Below are 22,421 nucleotides of genomic sequence, written 5' to 3' on the forward strand. Positions count from 1 at the left end.
TACAATCAATAGCTTGAATTCCAGGAACTTTAAAGTCTCAGACAATGGGCGGCTTTTTGTAAATGTGTGGGCATGCTGCCTGCAAACTTCCATCCACTAACATTAATGGGAGTAAAATTGTGGGCAACACACCCTTGATTTTCTATTAAGCTGTGCACTGTATGCGAGGTCCTGAGAGTGACACGAGAGTCTCAGAACCAGTTAAGATTTTATTCTTGGGATTTTATATTTAATCTCGTGATAAAAACTAGAATTCCATATATTTTTCTAAAAATACACCACCCACACACATTTCTGCCTTAAATGTTCTGTGAACGTGTACCCCAAAACCCTTTGCTCTTCCATGACATTGAGCCTACATCCAGAGTATAACTACAGGAAACTTTCATTTAACCAGGAGGTTAAAATGCCCAGAAAGCTCTATCCACTGGCAAAATTCAGGAGTCGGTTCAGATAAGTTTTTTTACTTCTCGTTGCTCTGCAAGGTCTAGCTGAAGCTGTTGCTTAGCTAGAGACGCTTGCAAGCTACGCCGACTGTTTTGAAGCTGTTGCGCAACAGGGTTTGTTGCTTCACACGGAGCTCAGAAGCACTATGTTTTAACATTAGCGCTGGTTTCTCTGGCAGTTTTGATGGGACGGCAACAGCTCGGTCCCGTCAGTGCTGGATACCAGAAAGTTTCCTGTACTGCTGTTTTCTCTTTACCAAAAATGGATCACATCACACTTGCTGACATTGAATTCCATTTGGCACTTTTTAGCCCAATTCCACAGCTGATCGATATCCCGTTGCACCTTTTTTTGGCCAAAGAATTAACTATACCTCTTATTTGATATTGTTGACAGACCAGTGGAATCTTATTTCTACTAAGAAGCATTCTTCACCCAACATTAGAATGGATTGGCTATATTCGCTGAAGAATGTTTTGTAATGTCCTGATGTTACACTGTTGGTGGTATTCTCTGCTCAAGCACAATATTTAAAAAATGATCCCATCCTGGAATGCAAGTTTGTTTCTTCCAGCCCGATAATACCCAAATACTGTCATGAAAGTACTTAATCCATTTTTCCAGAGCAATGCCAGCTCCTTCTCCAGATAAGCCTTTATTTGTTCGAGGTCTTCCTATACAATTCTTTAACATTCAAAAACCCAGTGCCATTCCACTCCAATGTGTGCAAGATGCAGCCTGTAAAAGTAGTGCATTTTTAAGCTTTGATTACATTGTTGGTTGGTATTTTTACTGTTGAAAGTGACTTATTTGGTGATTATGTACCAGTCATTGAGCCTTGCTACATTGGCTAATTGCAAATAACTTGAAAACACTAGCCATCATTGTCTAGAACATACCCATTCTGTGGGTCACTGATGCACATTCCAAATTGTTTTGTACCCGTCTCAATGCATCTTCGAATCATAAGTCTATACCGTGGCTCAAAAACATGAAGAGGGCAAGGCACAGTAGGATACGCCATAGTGCACACAAAAATGGGAACATTCTTGGTCAAACTGGAAAAGAAAAAGCAGTAAAATTGAGTTAATATTTCATATTTTTAAAAAGTTATTTCAAATCCTGGGTTCTAAAACTTCTTCCCATGAAATAATTGGGTTTTGCCACCCCATTATGTAGCACAAGAGGAAGTTGAAAGTACACAATCAAAACTGAGGCAAATTTGATGATGAAACATCACAGGATCATTCATTTTCATACAAGATTGAATGCAGACAAGTGAGCATCAGTACCCAGACTACTTTCATATTCTCTCGCCTCAAAAAAACTATCAATCAACATTGAAATCCCAATTGATATATTTCTATACAAATTTAGATTGCAAATATCAGTTAGACTGATTGTCTGTGGGAAAGAAACACTATTGTCTTGCAGAAGGTCTCTTCAACTGTACCATTGAAAAGCACCTCCTGAAGATAATCAAGGACACGTGGAAATAAATCCATATTCCACCTATGTAATATAACAAGCATGCATCATTATTTTTTCCCCCACATACATCATAAAAAAGATTTTATGTACAAGCCCAACACCATGTAATAAAAAGTTCTTGTTCCTGTGAGGTATGGAATTTATTACCAAAATGTAAGCTAACCACTATACTAGACCTACTTTCCCCACTGGTACTAAAAGAAAGTCACACTTCACAATATTAGGTGTAATTATTGCAACTTGCACAGTAATGACAGCCAAAAAAAATGGTCATAACAGGGCAGAACTAATGAAGAAACAGGTTCATTTTTTTTTTTTTTTTTAAAAACATGAAATTGGAATATTTTAATCATACAATTAGAATACAGTACAGTAAGTTGCTGAACTGGTTTATTCCTTACACAGAGAGAGCTAAATAACCAAAGACCAAATGGTGTCAGGTGTCAACTTTGGCTCAGTGGTAGCACTCTCGCATTGGAGTCAGAAGATCGTGGGTTCAAGATCCAATCCAGAGACTCGAGCACAAAATTTAGGCAGACATTCCAGTGCAGTATTGAGGGAGTGCTGCACTGTCACCCATGGCACAACTTTCAAGAGCAGCAACAGAGTTCTCCCCAGTGTCCTGGGGCCAATATTTATCCCTCAACCAACATCACTAAAATCTGGTCATTTTCACATTGCTGTTTGCAGGACCTTGCTGTACAGTAAGTACAACAGTGACTGCACTTTTAAAAAGTACTGCATTGCCTGAAAAGCACTTTGGGATGTCCTGAAGTCGTGAAAAGCACTATATAAATGCAAGTCTTCATTTTCTTTAAAATTCACTCAAACTTCATATTCAATTTTCTATACAAAATCCTCTACAACAATTTAGAATGTCAAATTTAACATTAATTGCATAAATAAAATGCCAGCAGAGCTAATTTTTAAGTTTTAATCAGAATGTTACAACATAGAAACCAGCCATTCGGCCCATCAAGTCTGTGCTGCCATATTTTCCTCCAGACATACCACCTCCTAGTCTAATCCCACTCTCCTGCTTGCACATTTTAACTTGTTGGATAATTAAAATCTCCTATAATTATGGCACTAATACCAATACATACCTCTAAATTATCTACAAAATTTATCCTCAATTTCTTTTGTACTGTTTGGCAGTCCATAATATATTCAGTAATACCAATCCCTTGCTATTCCTCAGATCAATCCAAAGGGATTCTGTTTGGACCACTTATTTATTTAAATCCTTAACTCCAGTAGTATCACAGTATCTGCAATTAATAGCAACTTACTTTGAAAGTTCTGCAGTTTCTTCATTGTGAACCCTTTGTCTTTCACACAGTTCTTCAGAAAGATACTTTGCAATCACTTCTTCCAATAAGTAGGTGACAGCAAATTTCCTATTTTCGAGATACTAAAGAGAAAGATGCTTTTTATTATCTGGTTTCTTATTTTATGCAATACATCCCCATCATTAAGGCACAGGTGTCAGGAACCAAGAGAACACATGATTTAAATTCAACCACTAGCTGTTAATTTCACCACAGCTACACTACAGGTGCCAGTTTTTTTGTTGGGGGGGGGGGGGGGGGTGGTGGTGGTGGCGGCGGAATGATGAGTAAGCAATGGAAAGCTTGTTTGATTGTATAGAGAGGGGCAACTTAATCATTTGCCATTTAAAAAATAAAATTATTTTGTAGCTAGTTATCTAGTTATCAACCCTCTGGCCATCTTAAGGAGGCCCCTGGCATTGTGGCCAAGCCACACTGATTTACCTCTAGCACTGTAGGGCTGGAACATTGTGCACAAAGTAGAGGTTGTTACTGAGCTGCCACTCAAACGCTCCACAAATCAAGAATATTAGCACAGTTTTGCTGACCAATCAGAATGCCTATGGTATCCTGTAATGTTTCCAGTGCTTAGGTAACAGGATTCCCAGTGAATCAAAAGGATAATACTGATTGTAATGGTGGTTATAACCATGGACAGTAACTTCTTTACAACTGGCAGGACAGAATCCCCAGACTGGTACGTTTCACAAAAAGGAGCTCACAGTGGAAGGAATACAGTAGCACAGGTTCATTATCTAGTGCTCTGGAGCTGTATTACTGTGATGCCAATATAGATGAAGTTGCTAGAGGTCCTTAAAAGCAATTTTATCAGTGTTCATTTCTCTTTAGTATGATTGAAAAAAAAAAAAAAAACTACATACAGAAAACTGGGGTATTGGATGATGGTGGATTAGATACTGGCTTTTCACCTCTAGAACCTGGATTCAAATCCAGCCCATACAAGATGGCATGAAAGGACTCTTACAACAAGCAGACAGAGCTCATGTGAAATAAGCTTGAGCAGATTCAAGTCAGTTCCTAGTGGGTTACAAGTTCACAGCACAAAACTGTTTCAAATACAACACAATAATGATAATCTCATTGAGGCGCTGGTGCAATAGGGGTTGCTCTTCAGTTGTTGGCCAAGGCACATAGCTGGGGCAGAGTGAAGGGAGGTTAACTCCACATCCAATGGTTATACCCAACCTAGGAGCGCTTGATGCTACAATGGGGGTGTTCCATCCTACAACACGAGCATGTCTGCTTGATGAGCTCAAAAAATCTTAAGACATCATCATGATCTGAAACTTACTTCTTTTAGACTGTCTTTACATAGTGGACACAGAGGACTGTGGTCCAAACTTCGTTCCAAACAACCTTTACAGAAGGTGTGGCCACATGGTGTAGTGATAGGCTCCAAGAACAATCTGTAAGTGTCAAAATTCAGAAAATTACATTTAGTACCATAATATATTACATGGGGTAGCTGCAAGAAGTCAAAATGTTAAAAACACAACTACAAGTGTTTACTGGAACCTCAATATACAAGACAAATTCTTAAAAAAAGCTCCATATTAACAGGGTAAGCTGAAAGTAGTGAGAAATTATCAGGAGAAAAGGAAAGGCTACAAGAAATGAAAATACTTTAGATGGGGCAAGAAATATGAAAAATTAAATGAAAACAAGAGACAAGAATAAAGACAATGTTTCAAACAAATTGGAGTCAGGATTGAGTGGTATGCATGTGAATGCACAAAGCATTCAAAACAAAACTGGAGATTTAATAACTATGGAGGAATATAACTAACGTGGCTGGAAACTTAATATTCCTGGTTATAACATTCGGAGAGAAAATACGTTATGGGATGGCAGAGTCATTAAAGGATTCCATCACGACAGTAGGTTGCGTTAAGACAGAATCCATATGCTTAGAATTGAAAATAGAAAAGGGAAATGGTACAATTCTCCTTGAGCATTACAGGCCAGTGAGAGGTGTAGATCTGCTGAGATTTCAGAGATGTGCAACAGGGCAACAATACTGGGTGATTTTAACTATACCAAGATAGACTGAAATAGGTAATGCATGTGGTCACAGCATGAAATGCTTTTTCAGAATGCATCCAGGGCCTCTGCCTAGATCAGCAAGTTTAGTCCAACAAGGAAAGAAGAATTGTTGCAGTAGTTCTGGGAAATGAAGTGGGGCAAATAATCGGCATGAGAATTGGAGAATAATTATGAAAGTGCCCACAAGATAGTTAAGCTCAAATAATGCAGTCAATAAGGATGTTGGACTGGAAAATGGGAAAGCTCATTGAGGCAAGGATCTGGCCCTAATTAACTGAGCAAAAAGGTTAGCAAACAGGTTGACTGATCAGCAATAGGAAATCTTCAAACATGAGATGGAGAGTACAAAAGTATATTCTTTTAAGACAAAAAAAACACATGCGAAGAATAGAGTTCCATGGATAAATAGATTAAAATGAGGAATATAGAAAATGTAGTAGGGAGGTGAGAAAGGAGATTGGAGAAGCTAAAAGGGAATGTGAAAAAGGCGAGCAGATTAAATAAAATAGCTTTTTTAAAACAATAAAAAAAGTGAAATAGTTAGAGGATAGGTCTAACTTCTGAAACAATTTTAAGCCGAAGCCAAGAAGTACAAACCACCTTATAATTGTAACCCAGAAAACCTGCCAAAACAAGTGTTCTCAGACCAGGCAAACAGGATTTTTTTTAAAAATTAAGTCTTCTAAGTATTTTAGTCTTGTATTCTTATTATGGTAATAATAACCACACAACATAAGAATTAGGAACAGGAGTAGGCCATTCGGCCCCTCGAGCCTGCTCTGCCATTCAATACCATCATGGCTGATCTGATCATGGCCTCAACTCCACTTCCCTGCCCGCTCCCCATTACCCTCGACTCCCTTATCATTCAAAAATCTGTCTATCGCCACCTTAAATATATTCAATGACCCAGCCTCCACAGCTCTCTGGGGTAGAGAATTCCAAAGATTCACAACCCTCAAGAAATTCCTCCACATTTCTGTTTTAAATGGGCGACCCCTTATTCTGAAACTATGCACCCCCCCCCCCCCCGGTAAAACATCCTCTCTGCATCTACCCTGTCAAGTCCCTTCAGAATCTTATGTTTCAATAAGATCCCCCCTCATTCTTCTAAACTCCAATGAGTATAGGCCCAACCTTTCTTCATAAGACAACCCCTTCATCTCCAGAATCAACCTCGTGAACCTTCTCTGAACTGCCTCCAATGCAAGTATATCCTTCGTTAAATAAGGAGACCAAAACTGTATGCAGTACGCCAGGTGTGGTCTCACCAACACCCTGTACAGTTGTAACAGGACTTCCCTACTTTTATACTCCATTCCCTTTGCAATAAAGGCCAACACTCCATTTACCTCCCTAATTACTTGCTGTACCTGCATGCTAACTTTTTTTGATTCATGTACAAGGACCCCCAGATCCCTCTGTACCTCAGCATTTTGTAATCTCACCCCATTTAAATAATAATTTGCTTTATTTTTCCATTTAAATAATAATTTGCTTTTTTTATTTTTCCTACTAAAGTGGATAACCTCGCATTTTTCCACATTAAAACTCCATCTGCCAGATTTTTGCCCACTCACTTAGCCTATCTATATCCCTTTGAAGATTCTTTGCATCCTCCACACAATTTGCTTTCCCACCTATCTTTGTAGCATCAGCAAATTTGGCTACATTACACAGTCCCTTCATCCAAGTCATTAATATAGATTGTAAATAGTTGAGGCCCCAGCACGGATCCCCGCTAGTTAGTTTGCCAACCTGAAAATGACCCATTTATCCCGACTGTTAGTTAGCCAATCCTCTATCCATGGCTGATCTTCGACCTCAACTCCAATTTCCCGTCCTATCCTCATATCCCTCGATTCCCCACGAGTCCAAAAATCTGTTGATCTCAGTCTTGAATATACTCAGTGACTCAGCATCCACAGCCCTCTAGGGTAGAGAATTCCAAAGATTCACAACCCTCTGAGTGAAGAAATTCCTCCTCATCTCAGTCCTAAATGGCTGACCCCTTATCCCGAGACTGTGCTTTTTGCCTGTATCCCTGCAAAGTTTTCTCCTTCAAGTATTTATCCAATTCCCTTTTGAAGGCTATTGAATCTGTTTCCACCATCCTATCAGGCAGTGCATTCCAAATCCTACCACTCGTTGCGTAAAAAAGTTTTTCCTCATGTCAGCTCTGGTTCTTTTGCCAATCACCTTAAATCTGTGCCCTCTGGTCCTTGACCCTTCAATCATTGTAAATTGTTGAATTCGCAATGCAATCCATGTTTGCAAATCCTGGAATCCTACAGCACAGAAGGAGGCCATTCAGCCTATCTTGCCTGTGCTGGCTCTTTGAAAGAACTATCTAATTAGTCCTTAATGCTATTTCCCTATTTAAGTGGCTATATTATTTAGTATTCATGTTTCAGTTTTGATGCAGGAGCTGAAAACTTACAACAACTAGCACAGGGAGATTGAAATTTCCCAGGTGTTGTAATCTAAGGGTTAATTCTGGTACATATTTGCCATTCCAGCTGAATGTTTTCTTACCTCATACAAAGAGAACACTCAAAATCTGATGCATCGACTAGATCCTTCGTTATTCTCTCAGAACTTGATAAATGGAACAATTGTGCAGTATCTGAGTAAAAACCAAGTATATTTCAATTAAGAAATTTTAAATAAATAAAATGCTCATCATTGAGAAATATTGGCCCGTATTTTCCGATCCCTATGGGTCAGAAATGCCGGTTTCAGGCATGCGAAGCGCATGCGCTGAAAACCGGCATTTCTGATCTGTCAAGAATCCTCTGACAGATCGGACGTCTGCACTGGAGAAGGGCCTCGGTGGGTGGAGAATGCCGCTTTCTGCAGAACCGCCGCCTGCTGAAATCACTTAAAAATCTTACGCCTGGTAAAAGCAGGTGTAAGGCCTGCTTTTACCAGCATAAAAGTTTTTTTTTAAATCCCCACTCATTTATAATGTAAAAATACTGTTAAAGATTTTTACAGGGCTAAAAATAAACTTATTTTTTTCAAAAAATTTAACTTGTTTAAAATATTTAATTTAATGAAATTTTAACTCATTTTAAAAACGTGGTTTAAAAAAAAATTAAAATTCATTTATGGGATGTGGCAGTCGCTGGCAAGGCCAGCAATTATTGCCCATCCCTAATTGCCCTCGAGAAGGTGGTGAGCCGCCTTCTTGAACCGCTGCAGTCCGTGTGGTGAAGGTACTCTCAGTGCTGTTAGGTAGGGAGTACCAGGATTTTGACCCAGCGATGAAGCATCGGCGATACACTTCCAAGTCAGGATGGTGTGCGACTTGGAGGTGGTGGTGTTCCCATGCGCCTGCTGCCCTTATCCTTCTAGGTGGAAGAGGTCGCAGGTTTGGGAGGTGCTACTGAAGAAGCCTTGGCGAGTTGCTGCAGTGCATCTTGTAGATGGTACACACGGCAGCCACGGTACGCCGGTGGTGGAGGGAGTGAATGTTTAAGGTGGTAGATAGGGTGCCAATCAAGCGGACTGCTTTGTCCTGTATGGTGTCAAGCTTCTTGTGTTGTTGGAGCTGCACTCATCCAGGCAAGTGGAGAGTATGCCATCACACTCCTTACTTGTGCCTTGTAGATGGGGGAAAAGGCTTTGGGGAGTCAGGAGGAGAGACACTCACCGCAGAATACCTAGCCTCTGACCTGCTCTTCTTGCCACAGTATTTAATGTTTTATAGTGTCTTTTTTCCAGTGATCCCGTCAAAGGTATGAGGGGGATTCCCTTCTCCCATTGGCTCGCCTGGCCCGCGTGATCCCTGGGACACTTGCGAACTGCACGTGCCTCTGGGATACGTGGGCCCTGCGCATTTCGACTATGGAGGCGCCCAGGATCAGAAATGGCCACACCTTGGGAGCCCTCAGGCAAGGGCGTAGATTTTTTTCCCCCCCGATAGGGGATGGACATATGAGGAGAGGTTGAGTAAATTGGGACTCTACTCATTGGAGTTCAGAAGAATGAGAGGCGATCTTATTGAAACATATAAGATTGTGAAGGGGTTGGATCGGGTGGATGCGGGGAGGATGTTCCCAATGATGGGTGAAACTAGAACTAGGGGGCATAGTCTTAGAATAAGGGGCTGCTCTTTCAAAACTGAGATGAGGAGGAACTACTTCACTCAGAGGGTAGTAGGTCCATGGAATATGCTGCCCCAAAAAGCTGTAGAAGCTACATCATTACATAAATTTAAAACAGAAATAGACAGTTTCCTAGAAGTAAAGGGAATTAAGGGTTACAGGGAGCGGGCAGGAATTTGGACATGAGTCTAGGTTCGGCTCGGTCATGGCCCGGTGGGTAGTGGAGCGGGCCCAGGGGCCGTGTAGCCTGATCCTGCTCCTATTTTGTGTGTCTAATTCTGTTAGTTTCAGGAGATAGTTCTGTGATAGAGATTGGCGGTTCGGATCAGATCAGCCATGATCTTATTGAATGGCGGAGCAGGCTCGAGGGGCCGATTGGCCTACTCCTGCTCCTATTTCTTATGTTATGTTCTTATGATAGGAGGCATCCACACGCAGGAAGCCTCCCATTGGAAATTACGGGCCATTTCTAAATTTGATCAGAGGAATAGGTCACTTTTACAACTTAAAAGGACTATTTTGTGACAATACAAAGAGCAACTAATGGTTCCAAGCAGATTATTATTAAACAAGAGCACTGCAAACCATTCACTTTTCTAAACATTCATTTACTCAAGTCTTCACGAGAGCTCATCTTCATAATAGTACAATTCAACTCTAAGATTATGAGTGCTAGGTATGACATTGTGTGAGCAATCACAAGATACTTTTCCATAATAATTCCTCACATTATAATCAAATAGAATAGATTGTTAAAAATATCTTTAAAATACAAAAAAAAGACCCCATCTTAATATTGTTGTGGGTCAATAGTTACATGAAGCATAAGAAATGTCAAAGTCATTGATCCATTAAATAATTCTGGTATGGGGGCAAAATAGTGTGTGTAAATTACTTTTACTAATTTTTCTTAAATAGTTGAACTTAGAGGTTTAAATCTACCTAAACAGCATAACATAGTTCTGTAAACTAACATTACAAAGTTCAATTAATAACTGACCCTGTTTTTGGTGTTTACTCTTTCCGTCACCAGTCTCCTTTATTTCTTGATCACTGAAAGACAGCTTTCTTTTCATTAGAACTTCTTTCTCTTGGCGTGAAACCCTTTTCAAACCAACAAGTTTCTCCACCCTATGTAACAATTGAACCGACTGGGTCCGACTCCGGCATACTAGCTCTCCCTCTGCAGTTTTTGGCACATTTGACATCTGCTGATTCACAACAAAATTTTGTTAGAACAAAAAGCTAAAAAAAGTGTTGAATTTATTAACAAAAAATATTGGTGAAAATGTTGGAAAGAGACTGAAATCCTGAAGATCACATCAAATTGTGAAAACTGATCACTGAATAATCTCTGAATGTTGCAGCATACACACAATCACTTACATACACTAAAAATGTCAAACTGGCAATGGAATAGGAAACTCAAGATTCAATTTCTTAGCTTAGTAGTTCTCTCATTATTCATCCTACAGCATAAAATGTTTAGGTATATTCATTTAGATTTTACTTTAACTTTTTTAATAGTTTGTTCTTGGGATGTGGACGATACTGCCAGGATATTGGATAGGCAGCATTTGTTATCCATAACTAGTTGCAGTTGTTACGTCCGTGTAATAATAAGAAAAAGGACTGCAGAGAACGGTACAACAGGTGTTTACTCAACGTGGTTCAAACTGCAACTGAAACAGATTACTACTCAGCGTTATATACAGGTGTGGTCACTGCCGGTACTACAGTATACATGAGCTGTAGAAAGTAGTTCCCCCCTTAAAGGTACATACATTACAATTCCTCCCCTTTTAGATTAACAGTACCATAACACTCAATTAACAATTAAATATCAAACTAATTACAATTAACACTTTTAACATGCAACATTAGCTGAAAATAGTCTATTTATAATAAATTCAGTCTTTGGGGAGGCTTCCTGATCCTTTCTGGATAGCGCCTTTCCCGAGTGTCTTGCTCTTGGTGCGGAGGCAATGCTGGCCCCGTCGTCGGTTGGTTCATCAGCTTCCGATACTACTGTTTCTGGGGTAGATGCTACCTGTACGTCGGGTTCATCACCAGGTGTGTATGGGCGAGGCATGGGGTTGACTCGTTCCTGTGACTCTAGGATCTGGTCAGCATGGCGTCTCACAATGTTCTCCCCAACATCCACTGTGTACATTAGTGGCCCCTGCCATGTGCATATCGTTCCTGGTTGCCATTTCTCTGTTCGGTAGTCGCGGGCCAAGACTGGTTGCCCGACATTGAAGCTCCTTGTCGGCTTCTCATTGATGTGCTGGAATTGCTTACTCAACATCTCTTCGTACATTTGGTCTGAGCAAATCCAGACGAGATCTCAACCTTCGGCTAAAGAACATCATGGCCGGGGCCTGGTTGGTGACTGCATGTGTCGCATTTCTGTAGGCTAACAGGAAATTGTCCACCTTATGCTGCAGTGGAATGTCGTCATTGCACATGGCCTTTACTGCTTTTTTAAAGATTTGTACAAACCTCTCAGCCAATCCATTTGTGGCTGGATGATACGGGGCAGATGTGTAATGCCTTACCCCATTCCTTTTCATAAATCTTCGAAACTCTTCGGACACAAACTGTGGTCCGTTATCAGAGCAAATCTGCTCTGGCAAGCCGTTCCTGGCAAAAATGGTCTGTAGGACTGCAATAGTTTTCTCCGTGGTGGTGGAGGACATTTTGATCACCTCAGGCCATTTCAAGTGCGCATCCACGGCTATTAAAAACATTGAGTCCATGAATGGACCAGCAAAATCAATATGCACCTGTTGCCATGGAGATGAGGGCCACTCCCATAGGTGTAGAGGGGCATGTGGTGGTGTATTTTGGACCTTCTGGCATCCTGAGCAGCTCTGGGTCAGGTCCTCGATTTGCTGATCGATCCCCGGCCACCACACAAGCCCTAGCAAGGCTTTTCATTTTCACCCCTCCCAGATGACCTTCGAAGCTCATTGAGCACTCTCTCCCTTAACTTGGGTGGAATTACCACTCGGGATCCACACATCAAGGTCCCCTGGCATACCGACAGCTGTTCTCTTCTGGGTGAGAATGCTGGCAACAGTGAGTCGCCATGTGCTGGCCATCCCTTCACCGTCAAATCATATACCAGAGCGCGCGTCGGGTCTTTTCGGGTCTCCTTCTCTATACCAGCGTTAGTTACTGGCAAGCATTCAACTATAGTCGAATGAAATATTTCGACAGGATCCACTGCTGGTGCTTCCTCCGCAGTAGGCAGTGGCAGGCGTGATAGCCCATCAGCGTTTCCATGCTGAATCATGCCCTTATACTAGATTTCACATTGGTGCGCCCCTAGAAAAAGGGACCACCTTTGTAGCTGTTGCGCAATCACCGGAACGCCCTTCTTTGGATTAAAGATGGAGACAAGTGGTTGGTGGTCAGTCAGCAAGGTGAACTTCTTCCCGTGCAGATCGTGATTGAACTTTTTCACTCCCCACACTAGGCTGAGGGCCTCCCTGTCAATCTGGGCGTAGTTACGCTCGGCTGAGGTTAGTGACCGAGACGCAAAGGCTACTGGCCTCTCCGAGCCGTCCAGGAATTTGTGCGACAGCACCGCTCCAATGCCATAGGGTGATGCATCACACGCCAACCGAATTAGTAGTGCTGGGTTGAAATGAGCCAACACCTCTTTTGATGTGATCAAGGCTTTGCTCTTCTGGAAAGCTTGTTTACATTCGTCACTCCACTTCCATGGTACCCCCGTTTGCAGTAGGGTGTTCAGTGGGTGTAGTACGGTAGACAAATTCGGCAAGAACTTATGGTAGTAGTTCACCAGCCCGAGGAACGACCTCAGTTGTGACACATTTTCCGGTGCTGGAGCCTTGACTACTGCCTCAATCTTTTCAAGGGACTTATGTAACCCCTCTATCAATAACGTGGCCACAATACGAGATCTGCTTCTGGAAAAACTCGCATTTGTGGCGATTAGCTCGGAGCCCATATTCCTTCAATCTAGTGAGCACCTGCTCCAGGTTGGCGAGGTGATCACTATCATTTTCGCCCATGACCAGGATGTTGTCCAAATAACACTGGGTCCCTGGAATCCCTTGCAGGACTTGTTCCATTGCCCTTTGCCAAATAGTCGGAGCTGATGCTACCCCGAACACCAGCCGGTTGTATTGGTAGAGACCTTTATGAGTGTTAATCGTGAGGTATTGTTTCGAGGCTTCTTCTACCTCCATTTGCAGGTACGCCTGGGCCAGATCAATCTTAGTGAAGCGTTTCCCTCCAGATAGCGAGGCGAAAATATCTTCAATCCGTGGAAGCGGATATTGTACAGTGTGAAGGACTGGGTTCACTGTCACCTTAAAGTCCCCACAGATGCGAACCTTCTTTGGTTCCCCAGGCGTATTACTCAACGACCTCTTCATTACAGGAACGATGGGTGTAGCCCACTCGCTCCAGTCCACTTTGGACAGTACTCCTGGCTGGGCAGATCGCGTAAGGTACCGGTCTAGCCTTAAAAAACTTTGGGCTTGCATTTTCCTCTATGCTGATCATCGCTGTTATGCCTTTTAGTGTTCCGAGTCCCTCCTGGAACACTTCTTGTGCGTCAGTTAGCATTTTTGACAGTTGTCCAGGTGTGACGTCGTCATCCTTTTTGGCATCTACAGTCAGTGCTTGTATGGAATGCCAATCTAGCTGTATCTTCCGGATCCATTCACGTCCTAGTAGTGGTGGTCCTCCATCTGGTAATACATAGGTCCATTTTTGGTGTTTCCTTGCCGTTATATATAACGTTCACCCTTATTTTTCCTTTGGGGTAGACTTTTTGCCCAGTGTACGTCTTCAAGACAATCTTTGTATCCCTCAAGGGTATGTGAGAATAGCCGCTTGTAGTCCCTTCAGTTTATGACTGTTAGGGCTGATCCTGTGTCCAATTCCATTTTCACTTGGACTCCTGCTATCTTGAGCGTGACCCAGATAGTTTGGTGATCCTCAGTTTTGATCATATTATGTAGTTTCAGACAACCCAGCTCCTTGCTTCCGGAGTCTGTATCACTCTTCTGTTCGTCTGAACTACTCTCCGTCACCTTATGTACCTTCTTGTACTGCTCCTGTGGAGATTTCTTGCTGCTGGTTTTCTTTTCCCAACCTGCAGACTCTTGCTATGTGTCCTACTTTTCCACAGTCTGCACACTTTGTCCTTGAACCAGCAATCATTATGGTCGTGTGTTGTTCTGCCGCAGCAATAGCACTTCACTGTTCCGTATGACATTTCATTGGTGCCATATTCTTGCAGTCTCCGTTGCATCTCTGCAGCGCCCCGTGCGATACTGCAATGCTGAAAGCCTTGTCCAGCATAAGATCCTTTTCTGAAAGAAGCCGTTTCTGGGTTCCTTCACTTTGAAGCCCACACACAAACTTATCCCTTAAAGTATCTGCTAGTCCCGTTCCAAACTGGCAGTGTTTCGATAGCTTGCGCAGTTCCGTTAAATACTCAGCATTGCTTTCATCTTTATGCTGGTTCCTTTTGTGAAACTTAAATCTTTCTGCTATCAGCAGCGGTGTGGGGTTTAAGTGGTCCTGTAGGATTGACACCGTTTTCAAAATCCTTTTCTACTGGCTTCTCTGGGGTTACTAGGTTTCGTAGTAAGCCATATGTTTTTGCACCCATTGAATTCAACAATACTAGCGCTCTCTTGTCATCTGGCACTTCATTCGCCTTGCAGTATACTTCTATGCGTTCGACATATGTCGTCCAATCTTCGACTTCATTGTCGAACGCTGTGATACTGCCACTCTTCGGCATTTTTGGGTGGTTAGACTGGCTTAAAATGGCGTCTCCCGCGCTGCTGCCAACGCCGCTCTCGGCGGTCCTCGTGGCAAATGGCGACGCCCTGTTGGTTTCGTGCGCTGCTGCCAACGCCGCTCTCTGCGGTCCGCGTGGCAATGGCAGCGCCTCGCGTTTTCCTGCACGCCTCTCCCCCGTTGACGCTGCTCGGCCCTTGACCACCAGCTGCGCTCTGCTCTCTCTCGCCTCTCCCCCGTTGACGCCGCTCGGTCCTGAACACCGGCTGCGCCCTGTGCGCTCTGCCCTCTCTCTCCCGTCGACGCTGCTCGGCCTTTTTCTGTGCCGCTCAGTCGGGCTCTAGCCCGTCAGTCCGGGAAGGGTCTGCGCAGTACCTGTTGCCAGCCCGTTTCGCTGGACCACCGTGACTGGAAAGCCAAGCCTGGCTCTCGACAGCCTCCCCTGCGATGCTCAAATCTCCGCTGGATGACTGGGTGGTTGCCTGTGGTCGACGCCCGTGCTTCTGGACTCGACCTTCTTCCACTGTTCTCCAGGAGCGAATCCCTGGGAGGTGATGCAGAGTTGCAGGTAGGTTCAAACTTGCTCGTCGCCACTGTTACGTCCGTGTAATAATAAGAAAAAGGACTGCAGAGAACGGTACAACAGGTGTTTACTCAACGTGGTTCAAACTGCAACTGAAACAGATTACTACTCAGCGTTATATACAGGTGTGGTCAGTGCCGGTACTTAACATGAGCTGTAGAAAGTAGTTCCCCCCTTAAAAGGTACATACATTACAGCAGTCAGGGCATTAAAAGCCAACCAGTGAGACAAGATTCAACTGTCGCCCAGACTAGGTAGGAATGGCAGGTTCCCTTCCTTGAAGGACATTAGTTTTTTTTTTTTTTAAATCACAATTAATTAAATAGCTTTCATGGTCATTTTCTGGTGCAAGCCCAAAAATTACAAATTCAATTTCACGACATGGCATGGTGGAATTTGAACTCAACTTCTGGATTGTTAGTCCAGTGCCATAATCACTAGGCTACCATATCCCATTAATAAAACATAGAAAATAGGAGCAGGAGTAGGCCATTCGGCTCCTCAAGCCTGCTCCGCCATTCAATCATTCAAATTCAGTACCCTGTTCCTGCCTTCTCTCCAGATCCCTTTAGCCTTAAGAAATATATCCAACTCCTTCTCTAATATATTTAATGAATTGGCCTCTGCTGCCTTCTTTGGTAGAGAATTCCACAGGTTCACCACTTTCTGGGTGAAGAAATTCCTGCTCATCTGTCCTAAATGGCTTACCCCTTATCCTTAGATTGTGACCCCTGGTTCTGGACTCCCCGACCATCAGGAACATCCTTCCTGCATCTAGTCTGTCTAGTCCTGTTAGAATTTTATAAGTTTCAATTGAGATCCCCTCTCATTCTTCTAAACTCCAGCAAGTACAAGCTCAATCGACCCAATCTCTCCTCATATGTAATTCCGGCCATCCCAGGTATCAGCCTGGTGAATCTTCGCTGCACTCCTTCCATGGCAAGAACATCCTTCCTCAGATAAGGTGACCAAAACTGCACACAATACTCAAGGTGTGGTCTCACCAAGGCCCTGTACAACTGCAGCAAGATATCCTTGTTCCTGTACTCAAACCCTCTCGCTATGAAAGCCAACATACCATTTGCCGCCTTAACCACCTGCTGCACCTGCATGCTTACCTTCAGCGACTGGTGCACAAGGACGCCCAGGTCTCGTTGCACTTCCCCTTCTCCCAATCTATTGCCAGATAATAATCTGCCTTCTTGTTTTTGAGACCAAAGTGGATAACCTCGCATTTATCCATATATTGCATGTGCCATGCTTCTGCCCAATCACCCAACCTGTCCAAATCATACTGGAGTTTCTCGACATCCTCCTCACAGCACACATGCCCACCCAGCTTTGTGTTGTCTGCAAACTTGGAGATATTACATCTAGTTCCCTCGTCCAGATCATTAATATATATTGTGAATAGCTGGGGTCCAAGGACCGATCCCTGCTGTACCCCACTAACCACTGCCTGCCACTCGGAAAAAGAGCCATTTATTCCAACTCTTTGCTTTCTGTCTGCCAACCAGTTCTCTATCCAAGTCAATACCTTGCCCCCAATCCCATGTGCCTTAACTTTACACGCTAATCTCTTATGCGGGACCTTATCGAAAGCCTTTTGAAAGTCCAAATACACCACATCCACTTGTTCTCCTGTATCTATTTTACCAGTTACATCCTCAAAATTCCAGTAGATTAGTCAAGCACGATTTACCTTTTGTAAATCCATGTTGACTTTGTCCGATCCGGTCACTGTTTTCCAAGTGCTCTGCTATTACATCTTTTATAATGGACTCTAGCATTTTCCCCACTACCGATGTCAGGCTTACCGGTCTGTAATTCCCCGTTTTCTCTCTACCTTTTTTGAACAGTGGGGTAACATTAGCTACCTGCCAATCCATGGGTACGGTTCCAGAGTCTATCGAATTTTGGAAGGTGACCAGCAATGCATCTACTATTTCTAGGGAGTGCATTTAAAAATAAGTCTCATATTACTCGCATACAAAATTTTCTTCCTTTATTTAAACACATTTTTTCTTCACTTATTTTTGGTCTCTGGTCTGCCTGATGCAACAGAGGTAACCTATTCCCAGGCCTTCCTAAATGCCTTAGGAGGTACACGACAGGCCATGAGGAATCACATCTTTACTTCCTTCCTGCAGATACCTGGCCTTTGTATGGTCCCTTTCCAGACACTATAGCAGAGATCAGGAACTACCAACCTGATGACTCATCTCTGAACCCACAACCTATCTGCCACAGTACACCAAGCAATATTTTAACATTTTTTCTGCATCACTAATTTATCCCTATTTGAATCCCCTTCATGCTGATGGAAACCAAATTGTTACCTTAAAAGTTATGAATTGAAATGTATGTATGTAACCAAAGACATAACCGTTATTTTTGTAATAGTTTACTTATAGCCCCATTAAACAAGAACTGTCGAGACCTACTGGCTCATATTTACTGAATGCAATTTGCAGAATTGCTGCAGTTGACACTAAATTACAGCATCACAACAATCTAAAATGTGAAAAATGTAAATTGAGAACATATTGTCATCACTTACCTCATTATTTTTCAACTCGGTTGAATTAGACAGTATTCGACAGCAGTTTACACTAGTAGACAAGTGAACGGGCAAATCTTTATTTCTAATGTGCAGCAATCCTCCTTTGAGATTCTCAGGAACAGATGACAGCAAGTCACATAAAATCTATATATGGACATAAACGTGATGATTAATGCATGTGGGAAATTTGTACTATTATAGATAATCAGTAGTTACATGGATACTAAAATTATTTTAATCTATATACAGTATTTGTTTAAGTTTAGTATGAATATTAGGAAAGTGGCTGGAAGGAATTTAGTGGCTCGAAACCTGAACGAACAAACTTGAAAGCAAATAGCTGGGTAAAATAATTAATTCAACTGCTTTACATCGTCTTCTTTAATAGCTCCTCCCAGTGTCACAAACATGCCACTTAAATAGATGCCTTCCATTTTATTGGCATTTATCATTTACTAGCATGAAGTACAGCTGATTCAAACCAATCCTAGTTACTAGTGCGACCTTGTAAGCTATTGCAAACCTGTAATTTTGGATGAGGGCAAATGACATTGTTGCATTTTTGAATGCCTGCATTTTTTTAAAAAAAATGGTAACTACAAGTACCCTTAGTGCAAACCACACTCTAAGGAGAGGGGAAAAATGGTACTTTTGAGAACTAGGGTTCCTGCTCCTGCGTACCATTCAGCCACCCCTGGCAGAACGTGGAGGCCAGGCAAGGAATACAATGTGGCTCAGCTGTGATGCCCAACACCCTCTGGTCAATTAGCCTGCTAACCGATATCTTCACACAAAGAATGCAAGCCATTGGAGGGTTGGAGCATTAAAGAGTTGCCAGTGTCTGAAAAAAGTCACAATGAGTCGTTACTTTTGGGAATAGAAGGGGGGAAATTCTAAATAAACAGCTTGACATGCCAAAATTCTACTTTTTATTGATAAAAAAAGTGTTCTATACATGCATTTATGCAGCCAAGTACAGAGCACTGTCAGCCCCCACTCAGTGATGCAGATAACTCTAGCTCCCCACTTTCATCATTCCATAACTATCTGTACAATACCATCAGTACAAAAGCAGTATAATTTAAATGCCAGAAATTATCTGTAGTTATGTACAAATTGCCATCAGCATTTGTCCAGGGAGAATGGCCTCACTAAATAAGCTACCCGATAAGCAATGGAATCTCTTACTTAAAGCCGGCTCATCTTAGTGAAAGCCTCAGACGAGACTCAAGACTACTAGAACAATACTGGAAGTAGTTTAGACCATTTCCAATTTAATTTGTTGCAATTCTCCACAATTCTTAATAGATTTGTTGTAGAGCCTTTCTCTACTGCAATGAGCAGTTACACTTTTATTCCCCTTATGTCTCTATACATCAGAGTAGAGCTCTGAAGTAAAAAAAAAGTAACCGCCACCTTCCAAAATATTATGCTCCCAGTGTGCTCAACAGTACAACTCAAATGTGCCAATGTATTCCAAGTATCATGTAGAGTTTTGCCACAACATTGCAAAATATATGTATAGATCCTTATTTCAACTAGTGGAATTACTAGTACAGAAATTAGATACTTGTAGGATAAGAGGTGCCATCTTGTATATAAATCTCAAGCTACTTCTTTGAAAGCTTAAGGCATGTATCACCTCATCTTAAACTATATTTAGATATTAAAATTAACTTCCAATATTTGACAGATTTTTAACAAAAAACAGGCTTTAACTGAAAACTGAAGTGTAACTTTACAAAAGACAAATTAGATTCAGACAAATTAGATTCAAACAGTTGAAAAGTATTTTTTAGCATTTGCAGGCTACTTAAATAGCATATTATCCAACTATAAAGTCCTTGCCCAGAGGGAGGGATGGGGAGAACGAGAGGAAAAAGTGATGTTGAGAAGAATTATTTGACCACTCTGCAAAGTTTAAATTCAGCAATCAGACCCAAATCACTGCTTAAAAAAAAATTCCACTGAAATGAGAAATAAGTGTGTATGCTCAATGCCCCTAGACAGATCAATCACTCTTGAACAATGAAGTTAAGAATAGGTGCAAGGTGGTCCATATAGCAGTGAAATAAAATCACCCGTGTGGGCTGAAATGAAACCAACTGTATATTCAGATCATTTAAATTTTTTAAAATCTTTATTCATTCACAGGACATAGGTGTCACTAGCAAGGCCAGCATTTATTGCCCATCCCTAATTGCCCTTGAGAAGGCGGTGGTGAGCCACCCCATACAACGGAGTGGCTTGCTAGGCCATTTCATACTCAACCACATTTCAGAGTCAATCACATGTAGGTCAGGCTGGGTAAGGGCAGGAGTGAACCAGATGGGTTTTTACAACAAGCCGCTAGTTTCATGGTCACTTACAAATACTAGCTTTTTATTCCAGATTTATTTAATTGAATTTAAATTCCCCAGCTGCCGTGGTGGGATTTGAATTTGTGTCTCTGGATCATTAGTCAAGACCTCTGGATCACTAGTCCAGTAACACAACCACTATGTTGCCATAGCTCTAGGCTTTACTGTGCAGAATATCATCCCTCTACAATATAACTAAAGTCCAGTCAACTGTAGAAACCCTTATAGCTATAGAAAAACATTACCTTTTCCACTTCTACTTTTGCTGGAGTAAAATCTTCATCCAGGGCCAAACACTGAAGAAATGATTGTACGGCTTCATCGACCAGACCCATGGTATATAGCACTCTAGCTTTTCTAAAGTATCCCTGAAAAAAGTTAAACATCTTTTAAATAAACCTATGCACAGAGGTTAACGTGGGTAGACCACTGGTGATTCACTTATTGTAAACTCCTTTGACATATTCAGTAACAATCTTTTGTTTTGAATTCCAAATCTATCCTCCAAATCAAATCAAAATCAAATCAACTTTTATTGTCATTGTTAGTGCACAAGTGCAGTACAACGAAATGTAGGCTTGCGGCTCCCGAGAGTGTACATTTAGATTAAGACATTTAAACATTCAACATACATTTGGCTTGTAATACATTAACATAAACATAACCATAATAAAGTGCATTGGCAGATGTGCAGGCTTTAGAGTTTATTTGTGGAGTTCAGTAGGATGGCAGCCCTGGGAAAGAAGCTGTTCCTAAATCTGGTCGTACGGGTGCGAATGCATCTGTAGCATCTCCCAGGTGGCAGGAGGGCGAACAGACTGTGGCTGGGGTGGGTAGGGTCTTTGATGATGCACCGTGACCTCCGTAAACAGCGTTTCTGGTATATGTGCTCTATGGTTGGTAGCCGGTAATGTGTTGGGCAGTTTTGACTACCCGCTGCAGGGCTTTCCGGTCATAGTAGCTACAGCTGCCATACCATACTGTGATACAATTTGTCAGGATGCTCTCTATTGTGCAGCGGTAAAAGTTAGAGAGGATCAGGGATGACAGGTTACATCCCTTCAGCTTCCTTAGGAAATATAGGCGCTGCTGGGCCTTCTTCACCAGAGAGGAGATATTGAGGGACCAGGAGAGGTCTTCTGTGATGTGGACTCCGAGGAACTTAAAGTTGTCCACCCTTTCCACCACAGCCCCATTGATGTGGATGGGGGTGTGACTTCCGCCTTTAGACTTCCTGAAGTCCACAATGATTTCTTTGGTTTTCTTGAGGTTAAGGGCCAGGTTGTTATCGGCGCACCACTTCACGAGATGCTGGACCTCCTCCCTGTAGGCTGACTCCTTACCATCTAAGTGATTCAGTGCCGAGTGTAGAGCAGTTGTGATTGCATCCTCCGTTGATCTGTTTGCACGGTAGGCAAACTGGTGTTGGTCAAGAGGCGGGAACACTGGCTTTGATGTGAGCCAGGACCTTTCCACGCACCTTTCCTTCCAGCTTTGTTAAATTTCAAGAACAGATACATTTACATTATTGTACCCAAGTATTGAAACACTGGATCCGCTAACTTGAGTTTGAATCACAGCTCAATTCCCATCACTTGCCTTGTTTGAGCATTTGCAGGCTATTTAAATCATGTGTGATCCAGTTATAGGATAACTTCTTTACATACAGGAAATGCGATCAAC

At 42.2% G+C, this 22,421-nt stretch overlaps 1 protein-coding gene across 1 annotated transcript in view; it reads right to left on the reverse strand.

Annotated features, from left to right (window-relative positions):
* Positions 1-22,421, reverse strand: part of lonrf1 (LON peptidase N-terminal domain and ring finger 1) — a 31,371-nt gene that overhangs the window by 4,362 nt on the left and 4,588 nt on the right. Inside the window, exons 3-9 of the mRNA XM_085970480.1 lie at positions 20,984-21,106; positions 18,376-18,522; positions 10,443-10,650; positions 7,869-7,959; positions 4,582-4,696; positions 3,231-3,352; positions 1,347-1,505 (exon numbers count right to left, since the gene is read on the reverse strand). Coding sequence (XP_085826606.1) covers positions 1,347-1,505; positions 3,231-3,352; positions 4,582-4,696; positions 7,869-7,959; positions 10,443-10,650; positions 18,376-18,522; positions 20,984-21,106 — 965 coding nt within the window. The remainder of the gene's footprint in view (positions 1-1,346; positions 1,506-3,230; positions 3,353-4,581; positions 4,697-7,868; positions 7,960-10,442; positions 10,651-18,375; positions 18,523-20,983; positions 21,107-22,421) is intronic.

This window comes from Somniosus microcephalus, chromosome 2, assembly GCF_052327205.1.
Source record: "Somniosus microcephalus isolate GS21.2 chromosome 2, FLI_Smic_1.0, whole genome shotgun sequence".
Taxonomy (NCBI): Eukaryota; Metazoa; Chordata; class Chondrichthyes; order Squaliformes; family Somniosidae; genus Somniosus; species Somniosus microcephalus.